The following is a 19737-nucleotide window of genomic DNA, read 5'->3' on the forward strand; positions in this document are numbered from 1 at the left end:
TGTGCATCACCACACCCAACTAGACTGAGCATTCTCTTCTAATGGCCAAGAGGAGTGCTAAGAAAGTCACATGCATGACATTATCCAATCTTTACAAAAATCCAGACTGTGAGCAATAGTGTCATTTTATGTTACCTACTTTCCATATGGTGAAAGTGAAGCCCAGATTATTACAGTCAGTCTCCAAAGACCCAGTAGTTCCCTTAAGGTTGTGGTCTTTCCTAGAGCATTTCCAGACCAACAGTCCAGAGGAGAACTCTCATAAGCCAAGGCCGTCTCCAGAAAAGCATCCAAGATAAGAAGTATGATAGCTCACGGAAATGTGGCCACCCTCACTTGTTGTCCCTGGCTGACACATCTCCCCTAGCTTCCCTGACCTGGCTCACCACCCTTTGCTGACCTCCCTCCATTCCTGATGACTAAACGCTGCACAGAACGAGCAAAGCAATAAACTCCAGTTCTTGCTCTTGCAGGGATGTTTTCCCTGGCCCCACTCCCCCTACATGACCCATGTTCACCGGGCTAGACCCTCTGCATTCATAGGAAAGGATGGACCCTCTCCTTTCAATGAAGCCCCGCCAACTGGCTCACTGTGTGGTCCCAGGTTTCTACACCCTACATTTAAAATTAGGTGCCTCTCATCTCCTCAGCTGCACAATGAACCACTGAAGCAGGAAGTGGACTTATACCTTTCGTATCTTCCTTCACGGACTGGTAATATGTTAGGCACAGGAAGAGTCTGCCAACTGTCACCAGCATTTTTTCCCCCAGACTCTACATTAGCCCTGACTATCCTAAAATTTACCATGTCAACCGGGCTAGCCTCTAACTCATAGAAATAACCCCCTGCCTCTGCTTGCTGGAATTAAAGGTGCATGCCACCATGCCTAGCTACAACTGTCTCTGTTTATCTTCTGGAATGCCTACCACATACTTTGTATTTGCTGCAGCAAGAGATGAAGACTGAACTCGCTGACCACATGATGAACCATTCCCTTGTGCAACAGTGTAGCTAGTGGTCCCTTATCAGTTGTACTTGTGGCAGCTTCTATGACTCAAAGTCAACCACAGTCCCAGCATGTTAAATGGCAAGTTCTAGAAATAACGCTCTTAAGTGTTAAACTGGACCCTGCTCTCAGAGACATCCTGCTTTTGCCACACCTGGGGCATGAACCATCTCTCTGCTCAGCTTAGGTACACGCTACCCGTCAGTCACTAGTAGCTAGCTGGAGTATCAATCGACAGTCAAGGTATTGCCAAGGGTATGCCCATGTGATCCTTATTTTATTGAATAATACCTCCTCCTAACCACAAAAATAATGACACTGGCTATTTTACCATAGCATATTTTTATGATCCCAATTTACTCTTAGACAAGGCTGCTACTCTTAGCCTAATTTATAAGTTAAACTGTATAGGGACATATGTGTATATAAAAATATTCAGTTTACATAGATAGGGTTTGGACCTATCCACAATTTTGGGTGTCATTGTAAGAGGACTATTTGTGTCTTCCCCTTCCGTCCCCTACCTTACCCTACCCTTCTCTCTTCTCCTTTCCTCTCTTCTCTTTATCCTTCTGGCCATGCTGAGGACTGAACCCAGGGCCTGAGCACACTAGATATGCACTGCACGACTAGGCTCCCCCCCTCAAGTTGTGTTTTGTATTTTTTTTTTTTTTTTGAGACTTCAGGCATCACTGACATGCGTTAGTTCTTTTCCAAAAGTGCTAAGAGCATGCCACACACGTTCATACGTTCCAAAGTAAAACCTAAGCTTATGGATAGATACATCAGCCTTTTTTTCAGATTTCCAAAATAAATCATCTAAGACAATGCTTTAGTTTACTATAAATACTGGAAAGGGCAAATGGGAAAACCCACTTGGAGAAAAATATAAAACAGTAAGAGATGCCTTTCCTTCTGCATACACAAAAACAAACCAATACTAATTTAAGAGCCCAAAATGCTGCAAACATATGGGAATGTGCCCTGCAATGGGGACATATGGGAATGTCCTGCAGTGGGGACATATGGGAATGTGCCCTGCAGTGGGGACATATGGGAATGTGCCCTGCAGTGGGGACATATGGGAATGTGCCCTGCAGTGGGGACATATGGGAATGTACCCTGCAGTGGGGACATATGGGAATGTCCTGCAGTGGGGACATATGGGAATGTGCCCTGCAGTGGGGACATATGGGAATGTGCCCTGCAGTGGGGACATATGGGAATGTGCCCTGCAGTGGGGACATATGGGAATGTACCCTGCAGTGGGGACATATGGGAATGTCCTGCAGTGGGGACATATGGGAATGTGCCCTGCAGTGGGGACATATGGGAATGTGCCCTGCAGTGGGGACATATGGGAATGTGCCCTGCAGTGGGGGGACATATGGGAATGTACCCTGCAGTGGGGACATATGGGAATGTCCTGCAGTGGGGACATATGGGAATGTGCCCTGCAGTGGGGACATATGGGAATGTGCCCTGCACTGGGGACATATGGGAATGTGCCCTGCAGTGGGGACATATGGGAATGTCCTGCAGTGGCAAGGCTGAGCTGACACCAAGGTCACAGTGTGCAACACGTTTATGGAGGACAACAAAGCAAGGTATAGGTGTGCAGATGCTGGGCAACAGGTGACAGACTCTGGCCTGGTTAACATGGCAAGTTCTAAGATAGGCAGGCTTAAAGTAGAAAGACTCTGGGGAAAATGCAGGGGATAAGGGACCGACTCTTGAGGCTCTCCCTTTATAGTTCTTCACTTCATAAAACCCAAACGCTGACAACAAAAGTTACCACGGAAGGGTCTCAGGTCTGAATACACCTTCGAAGCGGAGATCTCTCCTACCTGTAAACATGGCGTGGAAGTACGGACTGCAGGCCGCCAGCACCACGCGGTGAGCAGGGATCTCCATGTCTTCTGCCACAATCGTGACGTCACACAGCAGATTTTGACTGTTCCCAGGGAGAAAAGGAAAAATGTAAATGCCTCCAATAATAACCATACTCAACGTTCTATGCAAAACTGTTGCTGTAAGAACCCAATTTGTTTGTTTGTTTTGTCTTCTTTAAGGAAATCCCTTTCCCTCTAACGTGATGCCTAAACATAAGGACACATAAAACTATAAGCTAAATAAAGGCCTGGCCCTGTCACAGAAATCTAGCCACACTTGATCACTGGCTTCTTGCCCTACAGGTAGTCAGGGAGGCAGAGTAGCAATGACTCCCAAAAGGAGACAGCTCAGGAAGACCAGCGTCAGCAGAAACGCACACAGTAGTATGACGTGGTGATGCAGACAGGCAAACTGAGCCAAAATTAACCCACCTGCCAAATTAGAAAAGATATTCAAAATATCCCTGGGAACCAACACAAAGATAACATCATATTCAATAGCGCTAGCTGCTTATAAAACATTTGGTCTTGAAAGCCATAACCTAGACCACTTTACCAACATATAATGTATTATTCCTTGAGGCCGAACTACCAGTAACAAAACTTAAAAACATCTTGTAACCTTCCAGCAAACGTTTGTCCATCTACAATTATCCTTATAATTCTAAAACACCCAATTTAATCCCCTTATCATGTGTGGTGAGCGCTATTTAGGTGCTTACGTGATACTACATTCTTTGGGTAATTAATACGTTCCTGACAGATATTCTGCAACCAGCAGGAAGGTTTCAAAGCAAAACGTTTGCAGGCAGTCATCTTGTGAAAGACAGAGACACACAGTGTACAGGCACGCCTCCTATCCATAAATATGTGAGTCCCGAGCTCCCGTGTGTATAGGGTACACACTTCGCTCTCAGTCCCCTGCCTCTCTCCTTCAAGGAGAGCCTGCTGGCAGCTCACAGGCAGCATGTACTCGGGACCGTAGCCAGGCCCCTGCAGTGTTCCACTTGCTTATGAACTAGTTCCTGGGGGCTCACATCAAAGCTTCCTGGGAAGTCTACCCTCACTTCTCTCCTTAGCTGAGGCAAAACTATGAGCAAAAGGAGAAGCCCAACTCCAGAGATGACAGTGTTCCGTGGCCTAATTCCCAACACGCCTGCTGTGCCATTTCCACTGAGGCGTGCTTGTGGGTGGCGCTGACTTAAGGGCTCGTGATCCGGAGTGAGGCACCAGGAAGGTCCCAGGTTAGAGTCATTAAAGGAGACACTCATTTGAATTCCTCCAGATCGGGTACACAGTGACAAAGTCTACCATCGGCACAGGGGATGAAAACACTCTGCACTCCACGAATGGCAGGGCTCACAAGTCAGCCAGCATGACAAGGGTGGGGAATTGGGGAAGACCTTCTCCTGCATGGCCCACTTCAGTCAGCAAGGTACGTATTGTTTAGATCCCCTGAAATGTACATTTGGAGAAACCAAGGTTAAAAGTGAACAGCCCAGGCTACGGGTGTAGCTCAGTGATGAAAGACTACCTAGTATGTATGAGATCTAGGGGTCTATCCTCAACCCCACATACATAGGGCTAACCTGCCTACACCACTCATCCCCAGTAATGACAGCAATACTCAAACCCCATTACACAATCGCCTAAGCAGGGTAATGACAAATCTTAAAGCTCATACCAAACAAACTGGTTTTGAACTCTTACATAGTCCAGGCTGGAACCAAAATCACTACATAGCCCCATTTGGCCTTAAATTCGTAATGACCGTGCTTTGGCTTCCCAAGTCCTGGGGTTATAGATGCACACCACTACACCCCAGTGAAGAAATTAGTAAGTGTTACATATAGCTGATCAAAGGCTCAACTGAACTATCCCTACAAAATATTGACCAAAAAAAAAAAATCAAATAAAGTTTGCACACTCATTCAGAAAAGCACGCCTAGGCCATCCCTGCCCTTATGGCGACTAGTAAAGGACAGGCATTATCAGACGGACTGCGAAGCACCACCATAGAGATGTCATGGGAGACGGGGTAGCTCACATCTGTAACCCACACGTGACTCAAGAGCAGGAGGGTGACAAGCTCCAGGCCAGCCTCTTTGGCAACAGAGTGAGACTGCCAACGAATAAACTAGCAAGAGCTGGCTCCCTCAGGAAGGAGGAAGGCCATCCTAAACAGAAAAAATAAAATAATAAAGTAAGTATGCCCTGGGCAGAGGGTGAACACGAGCGAGCTGGCGTCAGCAAGGTGACGTGTCTCTTCCTAAAGCAGCAGGGCTGGCTCTCCCATAGTGAGTGGGAAGGTGGACTCCAGGCCAAGCCAAGGCAAGGGCATCTTCGCCATGGTTTCCTGGTGTCAGCAATCCCTCCTACCGCTCTCATTTAAAGATGGATCTTAAGTAGCATTACACTTGAATACCTCAAAAATCACGTAATTAATTACACTCCGCTTCAATTACAATTACTCATTGATCCAAACCTTCTAGCACAGCACCTGCTGGTTGCTGCATAATTAGCTTGGCCTCACTGGCTTATTAGTTGATGTCAGTTAACTAATAAGGCTAAAACATCAACAAAATATTACACAGGCACACCCTGGGTGAGGTTGCAGGAAGTCCGAGGGCCTCGTCAGAAGTCATGGACATGCTTGCTTTTAGACCTGTGTCTCATCCTTTTGGGTCAAGCAACAGCATATTTTAAAACAAAGACCTGGCCAACCTCTTGCTCTGTACTGTTGTGTTGAGTGGACACTAAATATACATCAGCATTCAGAGCTAGTCACCCCTTTCTCTGTGTTTCAATTTTTAATATTTGTATGTGCATCTGTGTAATAAATGTTAAGTATATGCCTCGTGTCCGCATAACTGTGTGAAGGTATGCCTTGTGTGTGCGCGGACATGTGTGTATATGAGTATATGCCTATGTCTACATGTGCATATGTGTGTATATATCTGAGGTGCATGCCTCCTGTGTTTATATGTGCATATGTGTATATATATATATATCCGTGTGAGTGTATGCCTGTCTATATGTGCACATGTGTGTATACATGTCTGTGAATGTATGACTACTATATTTATATGTACATATGTGTGTATGTATCTGTGTGAATGTATGTCACAGGTATTCAGGTGCCTGTGGAGGTCAGAAGATCACGTCAGATGCCCTAGATCTGGAGTTAGAGAAGTTGTGAACTGCCTCTGTGAGTGCTGGGAACCAAAGGGCTCTTGTGTAAGACTCACGAGCGCCTTAACACCCAGCGAGGCATCCATCTCTGCAGCCCCACACTCCTCTTTAAAGGTGCTTCCTCACACGCTGAATGACTGGGGCGTACAGAACCGAGAAGGGAAAATCAAGGAATTCAAAATAAGGCATTGTGAGTAGCTCACATCCTGTCTTTTACAGTGAACTTCTGGGCTTAAAAGGAAATAGACTACAAACAGAAAAGGCCTTCAAAATAATGAAACAAAATTGTTATTGAGCATAAACCACATCCATTCGTTCCTCAGTCACTCCGAGGGTGCCTACTAGGCGCCAGGAGCTGACAGCTTACCACAAGAAAGACAGCGTGACAGCAAGGGCTTTTACAGGTGAGTGGGGAGGCACACCAGGAAATGGATCACAATAAAAGAACCCACGAGTGCCTACATGGTGACTCACGCCTATAACCCCAGCACTGGGGGGTGGAGGCGGAGGATCCCAAGGTCAGTGCAAGGCCAGGACTGCCAGACCTTGCCACAAAACACAGGAGATGCCAAGAGACACGGCCAGAGCTGTAACAGAAGGCCCAGGTTGTCTAGGAAGAAAGGGCCTAAGCCCAGCTCTGAAGAAGCTTCAGAAAACAAGTCAACCTTAGAAAAAGAATATGGAGATTATAGGTCGCATGTAAACCACACGTAACACTGGGAAGGGGAAATTTATCTTCTAAATCAGTGGTTTTCAACCAGTGGGCCTTGACCCCCACCCCCCAGGATAGCCTGCATATCGTATATTTATATTACAATTCGTAACAGTGGCAAAACTATACTTATGAAGTAGCAACAAAATAATTTTAAGGGGTTGCAGCACTAGGAGGAAGGTTGAGAAACACTGTTCCGGATGAAACAATTTAATAAAAACGTCTTTCTTGGGGGGGGGGGGGGGGGGAAGACAAAAAAACCTTGAAAATGACAAAATCTGCCTGAATATATTAAGGCAATGTTTAATTTTGTGGTATAAAATAAATGAATTCCTAAGAGCAGAACAACCTACCACTGCTATTAAAATGCAGTGTGTCTTCTTAAAGTAAATGCGCCATCCAACATGGAGATGTCAGAGATAATTAGTTGTCATATGAAAAAAAAAAAAAAAAGCTTTACTTGTGACGGGAAGTGGGGGCAGCAGGAAAAGGACAAGAGTCTGGCCCCCTCCCCGAAGGTGCCAGAGACGGTCTGGAGCTCCTCCTGCCTCAGGCGCAAGGCAGCAGCAGCTCGTGGGCAGCGGTGCCAGGCTCATGGGCAAAGCTGTCAGTAAGAATCCCTGCAGGCCAAAGCCGGGAGAGCTTTGGCACCAGAGAGCAGCATCAGGTGTTAGAGAGACAAGAACGCAGCCTGGGAGAGAGAGGCCCAAGGAAAGACTGTCAGGAAGTAAGGCCGAGGCTGAGCCAGGGTGGGCTCCTGTCAGGACGTGGCCCTGTCACCCACTGTTGGCTCCTGGGCACTAGGGAGCTGGAGCACGTAGGTAAGCCGCTTGTGTATGTCTACACAGGCTGGCATGTGTGTCTGTGTGTCTGTGTATATATATGTGTGTGTGTGTGTCTGTATGTGTGTGTGTCTGTCTGTCTGTCGGTGTGCATATCTCTCATTGGCCTGTGTGTGTGTGTGTCTGTCTGTCTGTCGGTGTGCATATCTCTCATTGGCCTGTGTATGTGTGTGTGTCTGTCTGTCTGTCTGTCGGCGTGCATATCTCTCATTGGCCTGGAGCTCATCGAGTAGGTGAGGTCGGCTGGCCAGCGAGCTCCAAGGACCCACTTGTCCATGCCTCCCCAGTCTGGGATTACAAGCACACACCTGGCTTTTTGAGTTAGTTTGGTTTTTTTGGTGTTTTAAGACAAAGGTTTCTCTGTATAGTTCTGGCTATCCTAGAACTTGCTCTATAAGGCAGGCTGGCCTTGAACGCAGATCCTCTTGCTGCTGTCTGTCGGGAGCTGGGATTAGCGGTGTGCGCCGCCACTGCCCAGCCTTTCAGATGTATGGGTGCTGGGGCTCGATGGCACTTGGCTGACTGAACTCTTTCTCCAGACTCAGTGAAAGCTGCTTTACAGGGCAGAGAGCACCCACTCGCTGATTTCAGTGAGTCAGGTTAAACCACGCCGAAGGCTGACAACATCCTTTATTAGAAAAGCAGATACATTCTAGGTAAAATGCCAATGATCTCAAAGGACAGAAGCCTGGACCACACGTCACGGTTATCTGCCCTTGTCTTCTCAAAGCCGTGCTCGTGGGTGACATCTGTGAATCAATCCCTGTAGCAGCCAAACATAAGAAAAACCTAAGTCTTGGGCGTGACAAGACTCAGTGAGTGGGGAGAGCTGGGGCGAGGGGGGGCGCTCCACCCCTGAGATTTACAGTGCCTCAGACTTGCAAACACACAGGAAGAGGGACAGGCCACTGATAAACGGTAGAGGAAAACCAGTTACAGACAGCGTGACAGTCAGTCCACCAGGGAACTTAGAGGAAAGCCGGGTACTGTCGACCATTTCGTAACTGCTCTACACTGGTAACGGCTCCCAGCGCAGAGTCTATCATCCCTTTCAGATAGACTTCAGACAGCTGAACGGGAATGAAAAGGGACAGAACAGAGCCACCAGGAGTCCCTGGGGAACGCATGGACTCCCTGTCCGTAGAGAAGGGACGTCTTTAGATCTGGGGACTTGCAAAAACATCTCATTGCTCTTAAAAGAAGAGAATTTACTTATGGATAAAGTAAAAGTAAAATACGAGGGAAAGGAAAAGGTATGGGAAGGTGAAGACTAGAGAGAAGTGGGGGATGCTGCCTCTCTGAGGGGGAAACAGTCACGCTGGGTGGGTAGGGGGGAGGGTCAGAATTATGTGGGTGAGACTAGCTATAGGGAAGAGCCCACACTACATACACAGGACACCTTGCTACAAGATGGCACTGCAACCCTGTAATCCTAGCACTTGGAAAACTGAGGCAGGAGTTTCCAGACTAGCACAGCAAAACTCTGTCTTTATAGGGAGTTGGGGGTAACTAGAGAGATGGCTCAGCAGTTAAGAGTACCTATTGGCTTACTGCTAGCTACTATAATAGATATGGATTCTATCCCAAATATCACATCAAACACTCACAACTGTCTGTTACCTTCAGTTCCAAAAATCTAACGCCCTCTTCTGGCCCCCACGGGCACTGCCACACATGCAGTGCACATAAATCCACACAGGCACACATGCAAATCCATAATAAAGCAAACAAAGGAATCTGTGTGTCGGAGAGATGGCGTAACAGTGAGATGGCGTAACAGCTGAGACTGAACGGAAAGAGGCTGGGTGGGGTGAGACTCTGACGTCTGGTTTTGAGGCTACCCAGGGCAAACTGAGGTGGGGCAGTGGGTACTCCATGCCTCTCGGGGTTGCAGCATCTCGGGGAGAAGGAGGAGAGAAGGTTGTTTTAGTGAAGTCATTTTAAACTGTCCCTTCTCCACATTCTAGAAGAGTTTAATGATCCTCTCCCTGCTCAATAAAGACCATTAAAAAGAAATCAACCACCAGTGCTTATGAGACCCTGCAGACTACTGCTGGTTAACTCTGCTCATACTCCAGGCTGTCTCTCAATCCTTCTTGCATAAATACATCTGGAAGGACTGAAGGGCTTCCTGTCCTTCAAGGAAGATCTTGTATTCCACTGTAGTGCACAAAACTAAAAGGTCCTGACAGCGTTCTTCCATATCAAACATACTGGCACGGAAACAGTCACGCCCTATGTGATTCTTCTAAAATCTCTTTTAAAAATCCTGACACAAAGGGATCAAAACCAAGGCAGCCTTGCCTGAGTTCACTGTTCAAGCCACTTGCCCTGACCTCTAAGTAACCAAGTATGAACAGCCACACAGGACAGATAACAGAATCCCAGGGGGAAACTGGGTTCCCCCTCTGTCAATCCTTGGGTACAGTGGGGGATGGGAGTGACACTCATTCCTTTAAGGGAAAGATTGCAGTTTTTTGTTCTTGTACAATGTAAAAACCACTACTACTAGTGAAAAACAGAGTATGTATGGATTATATAAGACATACAGGTGAATCACAGTTCATTCTTACAGAACGTTCTTGGCCCCTAGATTTAATTTAAGGGCCAAAAATTACATTCCTTCTAATAAAACTAAGACACTGCCCACCGCCCACACCCTCGGTAAGAACTGCAGCAACAAGCTCAGATAGAATCACATAGCCTAGAAACCAGCAGTGTTTCTTTAATTTCTCTGAAGATAAAATGCTGCCCCTTTTTTGCTACCGTTTTTTAATGTCCACACAGCTGGCCATCTAAGTTTCTCACTAACAGTTCTGAGAGCTGGGTATGCTGGGGCCTGCTTGTAAGTCCAGTACTTGGAAGGTGCAGGCAGGAGGCTAAACAGATCACCATTATCCTTAGCTATGTCATTTCAAGGAGACCACAGGTACATTAAGACCTACTCAACCCTGGAAAAAACAAAAAAACAAAAAAACAAAAAAACAAAAAAAAAAAGCTGGGCAGGAACAGTGGCCTTAATGCCAGCACTTGGGAACTTGGGAGGTAGAGGCAGCGGCTTGGCTGAGATAGAGGCCAGCCTGATCATAATAGATACAAAGTGAGACCCTGAATCAAAATTTTAAAAAAGGTACCTGTGATGTTCCCTGCTTCTTCATCCCCTCCTGCGCTCATCCCTGTGTAGCACATAGTAAACATGAGTCTAAAAAGTACACTGTTCAGGTAAGTTTTGCCTTGAAAAGATACTGAGAGAAAACGCTGAGCCAGTTCGCAGAGTGGGGAGTTAATGCTCCATTGTTTGATTCTGACACACTCTCGTTTTAAACTAACCCCCTCCCACTGGAAAAAGTGAAGTTCAACTACCAGAGAGTCAGTGCTGTACGAGAGCCAGCCCCCAAATCCCTCGTGTCACCCTGCCACTTGGATTCTCAGAAACTATAGGTGAATAACACTGCGCAGAAGACTCGGTCAAACCCACACAGTCTTCTAGCCTAGAAGGATGCTGTCCTTCTGACTTCGCACCCCATCTACACAGTGCCAGCACAGAGCCTTACCTCATCTTAGGTCCGTCCTTTCCCAGCTGTGCAACTAAGTTAAACCAGAAAAGACAGCTGTGTGTGAATCCTGGGACTCGGGAGAGAGGGATTTATTTGGGTAACAGTTTGAGAGTCCAGTCCGTCGTACTGGAACAGAATGATGGTAAGGGCTTATTCATATCTGGGTAGGTCAGGCTGCAGAGAGAAGGGATACTGGCACGCAGAGGGCTTTTTCCAGGACCACGGTCCGTGGAATGGTGTTGCCCACATCAGGATGTGTGGTCCGTCTTCAGATAAACCTCTCTCACAGCACTCCTGCCCTCCTACCTCTAACTGGGGATAGACGTGTGGGCAACCATACCTTACAAAGTGATTCATGAAAGGGTCTTTGTTTTCACCAGCAAAATAAAAATTCACCAAAGCCATCCTTAGTGCACAGCTGTGAGGCCCCCTTACTCCGCCTCCCACCACTGCCACATTAAGACTTAGAGCCACAGGGTTAGCGGCCAATGGATGCCAAGCACAGTAGTGAGAACAGGGAAGTTCTCCCTTCCCAGAAGTCAGGAAGCCACCCTGGGCTACCCTTTTCTGGCAATAGGAAGCTGATGCAAGGACAGGAAGTAATTAGTGACTTTCAGCTGTACAATAAAAAAAGCTTCAAGTTTTGTTTGTGTTTTTAAAAGAATTATACAAAAGGTAAGAAATAAAGGTGACTTTTTTTTTGAGACTCAGACTCACTACGCAGCCCTAGTATTCACTACGTAGACCTTAACCTCAGACGTCCTCCTGCCTCCGACCTCTACCCAGTATAGGTATTAAATCATGCAGTGTCACACTGCTCGAAAAACGGCATTTCCAAAACACAAGTCTGTCTTCTTGCTTCTCAGCCTTGTCTACTTCCTTTTATTCTTCGGAATAAAAGCCTTAATCTGCTTTATCCACAGTCATCCGTTTCCCAGCTGTGAAGTCAATTCACTCCGTGTTGGTGTATACACGCATGTGCACTGGTGTATGTGCCTGCCTGTGCCCGTATGTGCAAATGTATGGAGGCCAAAGGCTGATCTTGAGCCTCTTCCTCGGTTGCTCTCCCTTACGTTTCAGACTGGGTCTCTCAGTGGAGCTTGGTGGCTGGCTAGACTTGGCCCGGGAGCCCTAGGGATGCTCCTGTCTCTGCCTCCTGTCTCCCTGAGAAGACAGACCTGTGCTAGTGCTCCAGGCTACTGCTGTGCGTTCTGAGGTTCCAAATGCAGGTCCTCCTTCCTGCACAGTAAGCACATTACCCACTGAGCCAGCCTGACAGTACATTTTAAAAATACTACCGGCTAGTGACATCGTTAGAGCAAGCCTGGTTTCGGAGCAGCAGCCACCTGCAACTACTCTCAAAGCTCTCCTTTGTTTGACGATCAGCATGAACCACTGGCCGGTGACTCTGGCTCATGAAGTAGTGCAACACAGTGAACAGCCGTGTAGCCCACACCAGGTTGGGGATGGCCAGGGCTAAACAATCCTGGGATGAAACAGAGACTCAAAGTCAAGTATGGCTCAAAATGCAGTCATTTGCCTCAGGGGAAGGAGCCGTCGGTATTGCGTTCCTATGGTGTAATGAATCGTTCCTATGGTGTAATGAATCGTGTCCAGGTCAATCAGAGACCAAGGTAAAATACGGAAGCCAAAGCTATAGTGCCCAACAGGAGCAAGGGGGAGGGGGTGGGGGTGGAGGAGGGGGAGTGGTGGGTGGGGGAGGGGTGGGGGAGGAGTGCCTGCTAAAAGCCAGTTGGTTTGGCTTTGCATGTCTGACGCCCAAAAAGGTTGAAAGCCGGCCTTTTATGTTAGTGCTGGGAACAAAACCTGGGTCTTCTGCAAGAGCATCCAGAGCTTTTAACTGCTGAGCAATCTCTCCAGACCCTATTTAATCAGCTTTTAGTGTCACCCTTATCCCCAAAGCTTTTTTTTTTTTTTTTAGTTTTTCGAGACAGGGTTTCTCTGTGCATCCCTGGCTGTCCTGGAACTCACTTTGTAGACCAGGCTGGCCTCGAACTCAGAAATTCACCTGCCTCTGCCTCCTGAGTGCTGGGATTAAAGGCGTGCGTCCCCAAAGCTTTTAAACCAGATCTCTTTATATAGTCGACGCTGGCCTGAACGTGAGCTCTTCCGGCCTCAGCCTGTTGAGTGCTAGGACTTCAAGTGTGTCACAGGAAGGCTCAGTGTGTGACAATGACCCTTAACATGCATGAGAATCACCTTAGCAACAGGCAGGTACTGTCCCCAACAACCACAAATGTCACCACCAAAACAAGTTACATGTTTCCCTGTCTAAAAGTATCTCTCCGCATTCTTTATGGCTGGAATTAGAAGCCTGTCCTCGGCATTAATGAATGGAAATACAATGCAAGTAACGATTTTTCAGTAGTCACATTGAAAAGTTAAAAATAAACAAGATTAATTTCAATACAATATTCCATTTAAATCCCTGAGTCCCCAGGCTCAGAGGATAAAAGCATTTGCCATCAAAGCTGAAGACGTGAGTTCAAATACCCGAACATAGTGGTAGAAGAGAAGTGATTCCCACAGGCTTTCCTTAACTGTCACATGTGCCCACACATGTACACCGTGTGCGTGTCACACATAACACACATACACATACACACACACACAAATGAACAAATGAATAGGCAGAATATCTGATATGTTTAACATACAATCTGTATGTTTTAGATTAAAAACCTATTTTATTAGCAGAAGCACAGTGGTAGAACACGCCTGTCATCCAGTACTTGGACAGCAAAGGGAGGGTCAGGAGTTCAAGGTCATCCTCACCCAGGAATACACAGGACCTTCTCTCAAAGGAAAGAAAGAGAAATGAACGACGTCCCTGGAAAGCCACAGTAGACTTTTCTTAGAGAAAGCCTGAACTCACTCGCCGGGCTTGACCAGCCGCTGCTGGACGGAGGAGCTCTCTAGCACCTGCGCTTCGCTTCTGATGGCCTCGCTTCTCCTAAAAACCTCGCAGAAAAGCTTTTGATGTTCCCTGTGTTCGAGCAACAATGGGGGAGGGGAGGGGCCCCTATGGACAAAGAGAAATAAAAGGAAGACTAATGGGTGCGTGTGCATTAGAGTGACGTTACCTTCTGAGTTCGTTCATGACTTTAAAGGCTTTCTTCATGTGCCAGGGGTTCACCGTCAGTGGGCAATGTTTCTCAGGATTCTCGTCTTTTGAATCGAGGGGCTTCTGATGACCCTGCTTTGTGCATCTGTACACAGAGAAAAGAACAAAAAGGGAAGACAACGCTCTCATTAAAGGATAATTCAGTTCCGGCTTGTCAAGCTACAGACCAACCGAATGCCTGCCACCCTCCCCCGCTCATTTAGAAGGCGGCAGTCCTCCAAGCGAGAGTAAGATGCAACTCAACTCGGAGCACTTTCCTACAGACACTGTGGTTTCTACAAAAAAAAAAAAAAAAAAAAAAGTGGGTAATTATCTCCCTGGTGTCAAAGACCTGTCAAATATAAACGATGAAGATTCAGGGAAAATGGCTTAACAGAGCGAGCTCTCTAAATAATAAAGATGCTGCAAAAGATCTCTGCTGGAAATCAACTTGCTTTTATAATCAAAGTACAGTCATACCCATGCATACATGTTATACAGAGCGGGGAGGGGAGAGAGGGGGAGAGGGAGGGTGTTTGTTTGCAAACTACTTTAAGCAAACTTCAGATGCAGAACCTGATTTAAACATGCTCTCTTTGCAAAGATACTCAGCCCATGGATTTTGGGCCTACACTAGAAAGAGATTCATCATATTAACTGAAGTTCAGGACACACAGCGGCAGCTTCTGCAGATAATGGTACGCTCTCATTATTTATAATTGTCACAACAACTCTGTAAGCTAATTACCATAATTAGCCCATTTCACAGATGAAGAGACTGAGGTGGGAAGGAGGCAATGAGTGGCACATTGCGTATCAAGGCACAGCCGACCTGACTGCTCTCTACCACTTCCAGCGTCAAAGAGGTTAACCATGTTCAGATGGACCATTTTTCTTTTTTTTTTTTTTTTTAAAGAAAAGCTTTGTTTTCTTTTTATGGATATGAATATATATCTGTATGTTGGGGGGCAGTCCATGGAAGCAAGAAGAGGGCATTGCCTCTTCTCTAGAGTCACTGAGAGTTGTCAGCCACCAGGATAGGGACTGGGAACCCAACTCCAGTCCTCTGCCAGGGCAGCACACACTCTTAGCTGCTGAGCCAAGTCTCCAGCCCCTATACTTATGGTGTTTAAGAACACAAGACTTTAAGTATTGGATATGAACTGTTCCTTTGAGAGGTGGAGGCATAGAATTTGTCAGAATTAGGAATGTGATGTGAGAGCCAAGAACTGCTAACTATATGGACGCAAGGGGAATTTGCAAAGTGACACATGCATAACTCAGGACATTTACTACAAATCATTGGATTACATGTATTTTACAGAATATAAATTATACTTCAAAAAATGGGGTCCAAAAAAAAAAAAAAAAACGGGCTGGAGAGACAGCTTGGAGTTTAAGAGCACATGTTGTTCTTGCAGAGGGCGTGAGTTCAGGTCCCAGAACACACATACTGGTTCTTAAACAGCTGTAACTTCAGTTCCAGGGGATCTGACACCCTCTTCCGTCACCGTCCCTAGGCACCAGGCATGCATATGGTACACACATACACATAAAAAATAAATCAGCTTTTAAAAACCAAGGCACCACAGTAAGTCTCCTGAGATCCACACACATATGTGATACAAAGAACAGCAGCAAGCGTCCTGCACACAGATCTGATCTTCTCCCCCTGCCCCACTTCTAAAAGGGCAGTTCCTTTGAAAAACAAAAACAAAAAACACTGTATTATGCACTCATTCCTAAAATCAACGTTTTTTAAGTGTACTTGTAAACTATCAATGAATAAAGCAAAGATTTTTGCAGTCTGTGGGAGGCGGACACAAAAAGTATGGCAAGTCAAAAAACTGGGTAGGTAGCATGCTACAGGACAAGGTAGGTGAGACAGGGAGAAAGCCAGAGAATAGGATCAAGGACAGTAAGTGGAAACTGAGATCTGCACAAAGGCTAGATGGTTGAGAGAAGGCTCCCGAAGAAGGCACAGGCAGAGCCAGCTACAGTGCCCACCCAGCCGCACAGTCCCACAGCCAGAGAAACAGAGTAACAAAGGCTACAGTCTACATTTTTCAAAAGCCACCCACTGCCCCATGAAGACACCTGGGCAGGTTAGGTTTGTCAACTTGACAAAACCTAGAATCACCCAAGGGACCTCAAAAGAAGAAACGCCTAACTCGGACTGGCCGGTGGCCATGTCGGTGAGCCTGTTTTTACTGATGTGGAAGAGAAAGCCCTTCGTGAATGGCACTGTCACAGGGCTAGGGATATATATGTAAGAAAGATTGCTGAGCAGGGGCAGAGAACGAGCCAGTAAACACTGTTCCTCCATGGTTTCTGCTTCAGGCTCCTGCCATGAGTTCCTGCGATGACAGCCTCAGGGACAAATGGATATCTGGAAATGCAACTCTTTCCTCCCCTAAGCTGTTTTCTGTCCGAGTGGCTTGTTTTGTTTTGTTTTCTGTTTATCAGAGCAACCGGAAGCAAACTAGGACTAGAGTCTAGAGGGAGGGGTCAAGAATGAAAAGAAGGGATTTAGGTACGGCAGTAACCTCCTCTCAAACTGTGGGTCTCAACTCCTTTGGGGGGTCCAATGACCCTTTCACAGGGATCAGATATCAGATTTCCTGTATATCAGATATTTACATTACAATTCATAACCGTAGCAAAGTTACAATTATGAAGTAGCAACCAAATAATTTTAAGGTTGAGGTCACAATACGAGGAACTGTATTAAAGGGTCACAGCATTAGAAAGATTGAGAAGTACTGACCAAAGTCGTTACAGGGAGGCTGCCTTGGGTAAGAGAAGTGGCTGGCTTTTGCTATGTTCAAAGAAGCGGCAACCAGGTCTGTGTACATCCAAAGTCCCAGCAAGGAGAACAATTGAGTTTCCTTTAATAGCAAGAGGAAGGCTATGGGTGGAACTAATCTGGGGTGTAGGAAGATCATTTTCACACAGGTTGGCACTGACGTGGGGTACTGACACAAAAGTCAGGAGAAAGATACAAAGCTAGCCTGGAGTTGAAAAATTAAAACTCTAACTAGCGGACTGGCGAGATGGCTGAACAAGCAGAGACATTTGCCAAGTCTGACATTCTAGATTTGACTGCCAGAACCCACATGTTAGAAACGAGAGAACCAACTCCAAAAGTTGAGTGAGTATGTGCGCGCGCGCACACACACACACACACACACAATTTTGATTATTATTATTTAGATGGTGACAGATTTCTGAGAACTATTGGTTAATGGACAAAGCCAAAAAGCAGGCTGGCTACATGGATGGCAGTATAAAAAGCCAAGATGCAGATTGTCAATATTAAGGAAACCTAGAAAATTCAGCATGATTTGCTGTTTCCCCAGACCCAGAGTAGCACTGGCGAAGCCCTTGATCCCTTCTCAGGCTGTCCACCAAAACCAGGCTGAACCCCATTTCCCTGTTGATTTGTTTCTTAAGGCTGAACAACTGGGTGAGCGCAGGGCACGGCCTCCAGAGGCAAATTCCACTGCTGGCATGGGATAAGAGGAGGCACACTCCATTAGCTACTGCGGAGAATGTACAGAGTGATTTAAGAAAGGATCCTGGGGCTGGAGGGATGGGTCAGTGGTTAGAGAATACTGGCTACTCTTCCAGACCTGCGCTCAATTCCCAAGCACACACACAGCAGCTCATAACCCTTTCTGTACCTGCAGTTCCAGGCGATCCTCCACCCTCTTCTGGCCTCTGTGAGCAGCACCAGCCATGAGCAGAGTGCAGACACACATTATTTTTTTTTTTTTTTAAAGAAAGGATGTTAGAGAGCTGGGGAGATGGCTCGGTTAGAAAAGTGCCTGACGCACAAGCAGAAGGCCTAGACTGAGATCTCCAGCACCCACAGAAGAGTCAAGCATCTGATGGACAGTTGCAACCCTAGAAATGGGAGTGCCGGCTGACCAGCCAATGAGCAAGCTCCCAGATCTGGGAAAAGACCCTGTCTCAAAAACTAAGATGGACAGCCATAGACGGAAACAAACAGTATCGACCTGTGGCCCCCAAATGCATGTGCACTACGCATGTGCACAAATGCTAAAAAGGAAAAAGATCGTGGAAAGGGGATAATCTGGTAAGTCTAAGAGGCAGGTGGGGGAGAGGACTGGGGAGCGCCATGACACAGAAGACAGGTATCCCCTGTCTCACAGCACAGGACACAGCGGATTCCCACTCAAACTCTGTGGAACCCAGGCAAACCCCTTCTCTGGCCATGCAATATGGAAGTCCTACAGCAGCTGGAAAATATTGTAAGTGAAAATTAGTGATAACAATAATCACAGGAGAGTGTTGAGTGTTCAGAACAGAAACAAATGGACTCTGTTCTAAAGCAAAAAAAAAAAAAAAAAAACTTCATGGTTTAACAGGCAAGAGCTTTATACCTACATGACCAAATCAGGAGCCCATGGGATGTCTCAGTGAGAAAATGCACTGCGCTCTAAGCTAAACAGCCTGACTCCAACCCCAGGGACCCACATAGTGGAGAGAGAGAATCAACTCCCTTGTCCTGTCCTTTGACCTACACACATATGATGCAGCAAGCACATACCTTCCTCAGCAGAGACAGACAGACAGGCAGGCAGGCAGGCAGACAGACACACAGACAGATGTTTTAACATTTTTTTTTTTTAGTAATTAAGAGGGGCTGGAAGATGACTTAGCAGTTGCGAGCATTTGCTGCTCTTGTAGAGCAGGGTTCGGTTCCCAGCACTGACACTGCACCCCACAGCTACCTGCCTCAGGAGATCCAACTCTCCTGGCCTGTGCTGGCACCAGCCATGCACACGGGTCATGTACATGCAGGTAGGCAAAACAGCCATGAAATAAATAAACCTTTTAAAATTAGGATTTTCGAGTGGGTGTGGTAGGAACACACCTGTAACCCCAGCATCTCTGTAAACTGAGGAAGATCGTAAGTTCAAGGCTACCCTTAACAACACTGCAAGGCCCTGTCTCAAAAGAGTGAGCTCAGAGCAGAAAGAAACTCCTGGCTTTACAAAATGAATACTAAGGCCGCCACACATAATCAAGGCACACGGTAGTGGTACTTCCTTAAAGCGATTTTCAGCTTCTTCCATTATGTTTATTCAAAGACTTAAAAAGAATAAGCAAGAAGTAACGCTGGCTTTCCGTTCTCAAGTGGTCTTTGTACTGAGAGCCACTCAGGAACACAGCCCTGCTGCTCAGACTCTCCCAGTATTAAAGTCCTTCCCACGAGTCCTTCTTTCCTATATGGCTTTGTGTTAGATGTGTGGTCATTAGCAGAATAGAGCAAGACATGACACACCATGTTAAAACTGTAGCTACTAAGAGCACCCACTGGGGGGCGGGAGGGGGGGGATGTAAAAATTTACCGTAGAAACTACACCCTGTGTGCCTAGCTTCCC

General features: G+C 46.6%; 1 protein-coding gene across 3 annotated transcripts in view; it reads right to left on the bottom strand.

Moving 5' to 3' along the window:
- Klhl2 (kelch-like 2, Mayven) overlaps positions 1-19737 on the bottom strand; it is a 110497-nt gene that overhangs the window by 80464 nt on the left and 10296 nt on the right. For all 3 annotated transcript variants that reach the window (XM_017313011.1, NM_178633.3, XM_017313012.2), the window contains exons 2-3: positions 14307-14432; positions 2855-2961 (exon numbers count right to left, since the gene is read on the bottom strand). In XM_017313011.1, coding sequence (XP_017168500.1) covers positions 2855-2961; positions 14307-14432 — 233 coding nt within the window. The remainder of the gene's footprint in view (positions 1-2854; positions 2962-14306; positions 14433-19737) is intronic.

Source organism: Mus musculus, chromosome 8 (assembly GCF_000001635.26).
Source record: "Mus musculus strain C57BL/6J chromosome 8, GRCm38.p6 C57BL/6J".
NCBI lineage: Eukaryota > Metazoa > Chordata > Mammalia > Rodentia > Muridae > Mus > Mus musculus.